The sequence below is a fragment of the Piliocolobus tephrosceles genome, chromosome 16, assembly GCF_002776525.5.
Source record: "Piliocolobus tephrosceles isolate RC106 chromosome 16, ASM277652v3, whole genome shotgun sequence".
Classification (NCBI taxonomy): Eukaryota; Metazoa; Chordata; class Mammalia; order Primates; family Cercopithecidae; genus Piliocolobus; species Piliocolobus tephrosceles.
This window is the reverse complement of record NC_045449.1, coordinates 7,941,481-7,950,670: the sequence shown is the minus strand read 5'-3', so window position 1 is coordinate 7,950,670 and position 9,190 is coordinate 7,941,481. Positions and strand designations below refer to the sequence as shown.

At 48.9% G+C, this 9,190-nt stretch overlaps 1 protein-coding gene across 4 annotated transcripts in view; it reads left to right on the top strand.

The window, feature by feature from the left end:
• Nucleotides 1-5,581, top strand: part of ALOXE3 (arachidonate lipoxygenase 3) — a 26,197-nt gene extending 20,616 nt beyond the window's left edge. For all 4 annotated transcript variants that reach the window (XM_023193256.1, XM_023193257.1, XM_023193258.1 and 1 more), the window contains one exon: nt 4,688-5,581. In XM_023193256.1, the coding sequence (XP_023049024.1) occupies nt 4,688-4,867 (180 nt within the window). In that variant the 3' untranslated portion in view covers nt 4,868-5,581. The remainder of the gene's footprint in view (nt 1-4,687) is intronic.
• Nucleotides 5,582-9,190: the final 3,609 nt, after the last annotated feature.

Below are 9,190 nucleotides of genomic sequence, written 5' to 3'. Positions count from 1 at the left end.
CCTTCCTTCCTTCCTTCCTTCCTTCCTTCCTTCCTTCCTTCCTTCCTCCTTCATCCATCTCTCCCTCTCTTTCTCTGTCTCTCTCTTTCTCTCTTTTGACAGGATCAGGCTGTCTCAAAAAAAGCCTGGGCAACTCCAGACAGGGTTGCTCAGGCTGCAGTGCATGACGTGATCACGGCTCACTGCATCCTCAAACTCCTGGGCTCAAGAAATTCTCCCACCCCAGCCTCTCATGTAGCCGAGGCCACAGGCGCCACCACGCCTGGCTAATTTTTTGATTTTTGGTAGAGACAGGGTCTTGTTATGTTGCCCAGGCTGGTCTTGAACTCCTGGGCTCAAGTGATCCTCCTGCCTTAGCCTCCCAAAGTGCTGGGATTATAGGCGTGAGCCACTGCATCTGGCCTAGAAATTCTAATCAAGGGGGTAAAAAAAAAAGAGAGAAAGGGAACATAAATACACAACATTATGAATGGGAAAGACATATAACCACAAATGCAGAGAAGATTTTTTACTTTTTTTTTTTTTGAGACAGAATCTCACTCCGTCAGCTAGGCTAGAGTGCAGTGGCACGGTCTCGGTTCAGTGCAACCCCCGCCTCCCGGGTTCAAGTGATTCTCCTGTCTCAACCTCCTATGTAGCGGGGATTACAGGCGCTTGCCGCTGCGCCCAGATAATTTTTGTATTTTCTTTTTTAGTAGAGATAGGGTTTCACTATGTTGGCCAGGCTGGTTTTGGAACTCCTGATCTTGTGATTCACTCATTTTGGCCTCCCAAAGTGCTGGGATTATAGGTGTGAGCCACCACACCCAGCTGATTTTTAAAATTATAATAAAATTATAATAGAATACTGCTTACAGTTTTATGCAAACAGATATGGAAATCTAGATGAAATGAATGCTTTTCTAGGAAAATAAAACACTAAAGCTTAACTCCAGAAGAGAGGAAAACCATACACATTGTAAAAGGTTTTAAAAGATCTAATCCCTTTAAACCTCCAAGGGACAAATGATTCCTAAGTCATTCAAACTACTTGAAAGCATAGGAAAAGGTGGAAGCTTTCTCAATTATTTTGCTGAATTATAGAGTCAGCACCTAGCAAAGGTAGTACTCTTTTTTTTGACATGGAGTTTCGCTCTTGTCGCCCAGGCTGGAGTGCAATGGCGTGATCTCAGCTCACCTCAACCCCCGCCTCCCGGGTTCAAGCAATTCTCCTGCCTCAGCTTCCTGAGTAGCTGGGATTACAGGCGCCCACCACCACACCTGGCTAATTTTGTATTTTTAGTAGAGATGGGGTTTCTCCATGTTGGTCAGGCTGGTCTCGAACTCCTGACCTCAGGTGATCCGCCTGTCTCGGCCTCCCAAAGTGCTAGGATTACAGGCATGAGCCACCATGCCCAGCCAGTAGTACTCTTAAGAAGGGCAGTGGGTCTCATTGGAAGGCTCTAGTCCCAGATCCACACCTACCACCCATATGACTTCAGTTATGTAATAGCCTCTCTAAGCCTTAATTCCCTTATCTTTAAAGTGAGAATAATAAGAATACCTGTTTTAAGGGTTGATGTATGGTTGTGATGGTTCACGTAAAGTGCTTACATGTTAGCTGTTATTACGAAAATGAAATTATAAGGCTGGGTGCGGTGGCTCACACCTGTAATCCCAGCACTTTGGGAAGCAGAGGCGAGAGGACCGCTTGAGCCCAGGATTTAAGACCAGCCTGAGTAATATACGGAGACCTTGTCTCTCCAAAAAAAAAAAAAAAAAAAAAAAAACTAGTCAGGCATGACAGGCATGATGGCATTCGCTTGTAATCCCAGCTACTTGGGAGGCTGAGGTGGGAGGATTGCTTAAATTTGGGAGTTCAAGTCTGCTGTGAGCTGTGATCCCATCACTACACTTCTGCCTGGGTGACAGAGTGAGACCCTGTTTCAAAAAAAAAAAAAAAAAAAATATATATATATATATGTATATGTATATATATATATATATATATACACACACACACACACTTATTCCACTTAGCTACAACAATCTTAAAAAGATATCAGCCAGGCCGGGCGCAGTGGCTCACACCTATAATCCCAGCACTTTGGGAGGCCGAGGCGGGTGGATCACAAGGTCAGGAGATCGAGACCATCCTGGCTAAAGCGGTGAAATCCCCTCTCCACTAAAAATACAAAAAATTAGCCGGGTGTGGTGGCGGGCACCTGTGGTCCCAGCTACTCGGGAGGCTGAGGCAGGAGAATGGTGTGAACCCGGGAGGCGGAGCTTGCAGTGAGCTGAGATTGCGCCACTGCACTCCAGCCTGGGTGACAGAGCGAGACTCCGCCTCAAAAAAAAAAAAATATATATATATATATTTATATATTTTTTATACATATATATCAGCCAATGAAGGCCAATAGTGAATAATAAAACAATAATACACCATGATAAAGTCTAATTTATTCTAGGAATGAAAGGAATAGAAGGTTGGTTCAACCTTATGAAATCTAGCAATATAATTCATTACGTCAATAAAGATACATATCGTATAATTATCTCAATATATGCTGAAAAAGCATTTGATAAATGTGAACAGCCATTACTAATAAAAACGTAGTGCAAAATGAAACCCCCTTAAGGAGTTTTGATTAGAAGTGTATGTCAGGCTGAGTATAGTGGCTCACGCCTGTAATCTCAGCCGTTTGGGAGGCTGAGGCTGGTGGATCACCTGAGGTTGGGAGTTCAAGACCAGCCTGGCCAACATGGTGAAACCTCGTCTCTACTAAGAATACGAAAATTAGCCAGGCATGGTGGTGGCGCATGCCTGTAATCCCAGCTACTCAGGAGGCTGAGGCAGGAGAATCACTTGATCCCAGGAGACGGAGGTTGCGGCAGCACCGAGCCAAGATCGTACCACTGCACTCCAGCCTGGGTGACAAAGTGAGACTCCATCTCAAAAAAAAAAAAAAAAAGTATATTTCCGAAAACACTGTATTTATGGTGAGACCATAGATGTCTTTTCATTAAAGTCAGAGGCAAGAAAATAATGCCCAATGTCTATTGTTACTACTGCTATTTAACATTGATCTGGAGGGCTTCGCCAGTGCAATACAATGAGAAAATAATTTGTTAACGATCAGTAGTATTGGCCAGGCATGGTGGCTCTTGCCTGTAATCCCAGCATTTTGGGAGGCCGAGGCGGGTGGATCACGAGGTCAGGAGATCGAGACCATCCTGGCTAAAGCAGTGAAACCCCGTCTCTACTAAAAATACAAAAAATTAGCCAGGTGTGGTGGTGGGCGCCTGTAGTCCCAGGTATTCGGGAGGCTGAGGCAGGGTGTGAACCCGCGAGGCAGAGCTTGCAGTGAGCCGAGATCGCACCACTGCACTCCAGCCTGGGCGACAGAGTGAGACTCTGTCTCAAAAAAAAAAAAAAAAAAAAAAAAAAAAGATCAGTAGTATTGGCAACAGTTATATGAAGGTTCTAGTAAATGGGAAGTGTGTGCTGGTTAGGAGGCTGGGCCTCTGCGTTGTCGTGATGAGCTGGTTGTGTGATATGATCATGAGGGAGGGACAGTCCTGTGCACAGGATGGCAGTGACTGGAGCTCATTGTGCTATTTCTTGATTGTGCTTGGCTGTGCTGTGTAGTGTGGCAGTGGAGGATGATGGTGATCGCGTTGGCAAAAGTTCCATCATGATAGTTGATTGTGAAGATACCTTAGAACCAGGATGCTGGTGTTTTTCAGGAGTTGAATTTTGTGAAATTGTGAAGTAATGGTTATATTCTTGGGTATATATGCTGGACAGTGTTTATGTTGATCTCGGTTGTATGAGAAATGTGGTTGTGTTCCTTTAGTTCACAGGGCAGTTGCATCAGGTATGAAAGGGGCCTTTCAAGGTTTTCTTTTTTTTTTTTTTTTTGAGATGGAGTCTTGCTGTGTCGCCCAGGCTGGAGTGCAGTGGCGCGATCTCGGCTCACTGTAAGCTCTGCCTCGCGGGTTCACACCATTCTCCCGCCTCAGCCTCCGAGTAGGTGGGACTACGGGCGCCCGCCACCATGCCCGGCTAATTTTTTGTATTTTTAGTAGAGACGGGGTTTCACCATGTTAGCCAGGATGGTCTTGATCTCCTGACCTCGTGATCCACCCGCCTCGGCCTCCCAAAGTGCTGGGATTACAGGCTTGAGCCACCACGCCCGGCTTTTCAAGGTTTTCTAGGCCGGGCGCAGTGGCTCACACCTGGAATTCTAGTGCTTTGGGAGGCCAAGGTGGGAGGATCACTTGAGCCCAGGAGTTTGAGGCTGCAGTGGGGCTATGATCACATCACTGTACTCCAGCCTGGGCAACAGAGTGAGACTCTGCCTCAGAACTTTTTTTTTTCTAGTTCAACCCATCCATTTTCAGATGCAGGAATTGAGTCTCAAAGAGTCAAAGTAACAGGCAGAGGCTTGCCAGCAGAGGCAGCACTGAATTTGGGTTGGCTGGTTCCTATATCACATTCTGTTCTCTACTCTGGGGTTTGGGTGCTGGAGGGCCTGGTGTCAGGATGCATGGGGTGGCAGTTTGGGGCAAGTGTTTACAATGGCTGCAACTGGGTTGTGCCACTAGAAGCCACCTTGACTGGATTTGCTGTTACATGTGGTCCTTTGTTATTCTCCATCCCATCCTGAATGTCATCCTGACCTCTTACCTGATTTCCTCCCAGAGGCCCCTGGGCACCTACCCAGATGAGCACTTCACAGAGGAGGCCCCGAGGCAGAGCATCGCTGCCTTCCAGAGCCGCCTAGCCCAGATCTCGAGGGACATCCGGGAGCGGAACCAGGGTCTGGCACTGCCCTACACCTACCTGGACCCTCCCCTCATCGAGAACAGTGTCTCCATCTAACCACCCTCAAATACCACCCAAGAAGAAAGAAAGTTCCAAGCATGAGGAGGACCAGCTCCTCAGGGTCCTCCAGACCCTTCCATCCTCCCTGTTCTCAGTTCGCCTGAATCTTCTCTTCTGCACGTGGGGACCTTTGCAGCCAAGATGGCTCTGACATCATACAAACTGGGCCCTGAGCTGTGAGAGACCAGTACAGCAGCGTCCAGGGTTAAAAGCCGCTGACCAAAGTCCAACGCACAATAGCCCCTCCGAAAGGAAGGAACCACTTCACTTCTTGCCCTACTTGGGGCAGCCTCTCGTTCCAGCCTCTTGGAATGCCCAACTTGGGTTTCTAAGCTTTTCTCCCTCATCCTTCCCCATCCTCAAACTCCTTCTCCTACCATGCCTTTCTACTTTCTCTTTCCTCCAAGCCTAGAGCCAGCCAGCCCAGCTTCCTTCTCTGGAAAGGCCTGGAAACTAGGCACAGAAAGAACTGTGTGCCTAGGTCTGACATGTGGCCCCCTTTGTCCCTAGCACCTTTAAGGGGAGGGGAAGAATCAGAGCACAGTTGCCTGGACCCCTAACTGCTGTTCTCAGGGACACGTTCCCAGGCCTGGGGTGTTTGCGGGATCTCTCTTTCTCTCAAGCTTTCATCCTACTCCCCTTTCATCCCATTTTTTTCTTTTTGTCCTTGAGCCCAGTGAGTTCAATAAAAACCAAAATATTTGACTCTCATTTTGTTTCGCTGCTTTGATGTGTGTGTGTAGGGGTGGGTGAGGGTGTGGGTACCAGGGGATTGCAGCGGGAGGGCAGCAGTGGATCGGTGGATCTTCTGTTCTGGAAACAGGAATCCATGGATCATCTATTCTGGAGACAGAAGTGTCCCGGCTCAGCCCACTATCCAGCCAAGCCGTATATTCCTGCCCTCGCTTCCCAGAGTGCGTCATCAGGAGGTGAAGGAATGTCTGGATTCAGGGGACTGAGAAGTGGAATAGTAAGTATTTTGTGAAGCCTCAGAGTCTGGTTAATTGTTAGTGTTGCCACCGAAATCCAGTTCTTCTGGACACACGGAAGGCTCAGCCTCTGGCCCTTTTGTGGGTGGAGTCACAGGATGAGTTTTGGTTGAGTTGGGAGCAGAAGGGATGCAGGTCGTCTCCAGGCCAGCATGGAGACCCCTGATTTCCTTCTCTTTGCCTCTCCCTTCCGGAAGCACATGTTGAGATGGCACTTGCTTGTGTGTCCAAGGGACTGTAGAAGAGGCCCCCATTGACTGAGCCAGACTTGGACTGAGCGAGAAATAAACTTGTCGGGTGAAGCCACTGGAATTTGGGGGTTGTTACTGTGGTATAGTCTAGTTGATTCTGGCCACATGACTGGTAATCTGGGGAGTCTGATTTTCTCCCTTCCAGCCCCACAGCCCTTAAACATAAAGATCTGTGCAGCCCTCAAGTCAGTCTTCCTGGTCTTCTCAATCCACAGCTGCCCAACACCCTGGTTTTCTGCTTCCCCAGACCTCAGATCTAGCCCACCTTCCTTCCATCCTCTGCCACCTGAGTCGAATTCTGTGCCTGACCCAACCCTGGTCATGGCCTCTCTCTGGTGGGATCACGGTGTCTTTGGACAATGACAGGGCAGGGTAACTGCTCCGCCATCCCTGTGGTGCCAGCGGTAGGGGGATCAGATGGTTTTAGTGTCAGCATAACCAGCGACCCACCCAGAGCTTCATGTGGCTGGGGGCCTTGCGGGCTGCAGTGCGTCCCAACCCCAGTGTAGACCATGGTCAGTGTTTGTTCCTGGAGTCAGTGGGGATCCACAGGCTGCCTTGGCTGGGGCTGCCACCATCTAAGAAAACAACATATATGGCCAGGCACGGTGGCTCACGCCTGGAATCCCAGCACTTTGGGAGGCTGAGGTGGGCGGATCACAAGGTCAAGAGAGCGAGACCATCCTGGCCAACATGGTGAAACCCCGTCTCTACTAAAAATACAAAAATTAGCTGGGTGGTGGTGTGTACCTGTAGTTCCAGCTACTCTGGATGCTGAGGCAGGAGAATCACTTGAACCTGGGAAGAGAAGGTTGCAGTGAGCCGAGAACGTGAACCTGGGAAGAGAAGGTTGCAGTGAGCCGAGACCGTGCCACTGCAGTCCAGCCTGGTGACAGAGTGAGACTCCATCTCAAAAAAAAGAAAAAGAAAAAAGAAAAGAACACAACATGTGCTTGCAGTACAACCGCAGCTCCACAAAGAGCTCCGCACCTAACCACATTTCCTCCCTAATTAAATTGCCATCCCAAAGTCTGGGCATATCGAAATTTTGGGGCGGCCAACTGTCTCATCACATCCCAGCCCAAGAACCTTCTCTGTGTTCAACCAAACCCCTTCTCCCTTTGCTCCTCTGTATGTGTGTGTGTGTGTGTGTGTGTGGTGGGGAAGGCTGTCTTTGGCTGTTGGATTTTCACTTGCTGCATCTGTGATCCTGCGAGAAGAGGATCCTCATACCGTTGTGCATAAAGAGGTGTGTTTGGGGATATCTCACATGCAGATTGCAACCTAAGGGACTTATCCCAAATCACCAGTTTTGTTCACTGTAGAACAAAATCAAAGGACTAAGAAATACTCAGAGACGCCCCCTTGTGGCCACCAGGGGTGAGGGTGAGGCTGAGGCTGGGTGCGCACTGCAGGTGCCTTTGACCTTAAGCCAGACTGCCAAGCATTTTAAATAGAGCTATGTATTTGTTTCATATTTTACTTATTTATTTATTTATTTATTTATTTATTTATTTATTTATTTATTTATTTATTTATTTTTTGAGACAGAGTTTCACTCTTGTTGCTCAGGCTGCAGTGCAATGGCGCGATCTCTGCTCACCGTAACCTCTGCCTCCCGGGTTGAAGCGATTCTCCTGACTCAGCCTCCTGAGTAGCTTGGTTTACAGGCATGCATCACCACCCTGGCTAATTTTGTATTTTTAGTAGAGACGGGGTTTCTCCACTTTGGTCAGGCTGGTCTTGAACTCCCGACCTCAGGTGATCCTCCCACCTCGGCCTCCCAAAGTGCTGGGATTACAGGCGTCAGCCACTGCGCCCGGCCTGTTTCGTATTTTAAAATCGTGTACACAAAGGCTCTGATTTAATGACTGAGACATGATAGCTCCTCAGTAAGTGACAGCTGCCAGCATTATTGTTGGGTGCGCAGCGCAGGCCCCTTTGACCCTGGGGTTGGAAGGAGCAGTGAAAAGGGCCTGGGCATGCTCAGGCACCCTGTCCCCCAAGAGGATGAACACTCCTTGGGCCTCCACAAAGGCAGCATTAGAAGGCATGCCTATCCTGAAAAATGCCCCCGAGCCGGAGAGGGAGGGACCAGGGCGGATCATTGGAATCTGGTTTCCCAGAAAGGCAGCTTGGAAAAAGATTTATTGGGCAGACACGCCTGGTATACTTAGGATGTCCTGCCCTGACTCTGGGGACAGGACATGGGGAGGAGGGTCCTGTCAAGCTTCTGGAGCCCTGTGAGGTCAGGAGCTCCCCGTAGCTTGCACTCTGCCCTCCACTGTTTTATGGTCAGTCTAAAAGGTCAGCTGGCACAATGGGAAGCACACCAGCCTCCTTCCCCAGCTGACCTTTCCCAGCTGCCTCAGTGGTCCCAACCTGTCAGATACATGAGTGGGACGAGAAGACCTGAAAAGCCCCTTCCAGCGTTGACATCTTAGGATCACTTTGCTTCATGGCTCTTGTCTGCCTAGACGCTGTTCTAGATTTTGAGGGAGCAGCTGTGAGCTCCCCAGGCACAACCCCTTCTTTCGCAGTTTATGGGTGCTGGAGAGACAGAAAATAAACGCATCAATAAACAGATAAAGATCCTTTTGGGCACGGGCAAGTGCAGTTGGAGATACAATCAGGTGTCAGGGTAGCACGATGGAGGGTGGAGGGTGGAGAAACATAAGGGACAGTGGTCAGGGAGGGACTCTGAGGAGGTGACACTGGAGTTGAGACCTGGATGACATGAACAACACACGCTTAGGGTCAGGTGCGGTGGCTCACGCCTGTAATCCCAACACTTTGGGAGGCTGAGACAGGCGAATCGCTGGAGCTCAGGAGTTTGAGACCAGCCCTGGCAATATGGCAAAATCCTCACTCTACCAAAAGATACAAAAAATTAGCCGGGCGGACCACGCCTGTGGTTCCAGCTACTGGGGAGACTGCGGTGGGAGGATCGCTTGAGCCTGAGAGGTGGAGGTTGCAGTGAGCTGAGATTGGGCCACTGCCCTCCAGCCTAGGTGACAGAGTGAGAAACCGTCTCAAAACAAACAAACAAACAAACAAACAAAACTACTCTTTTTTTTTTT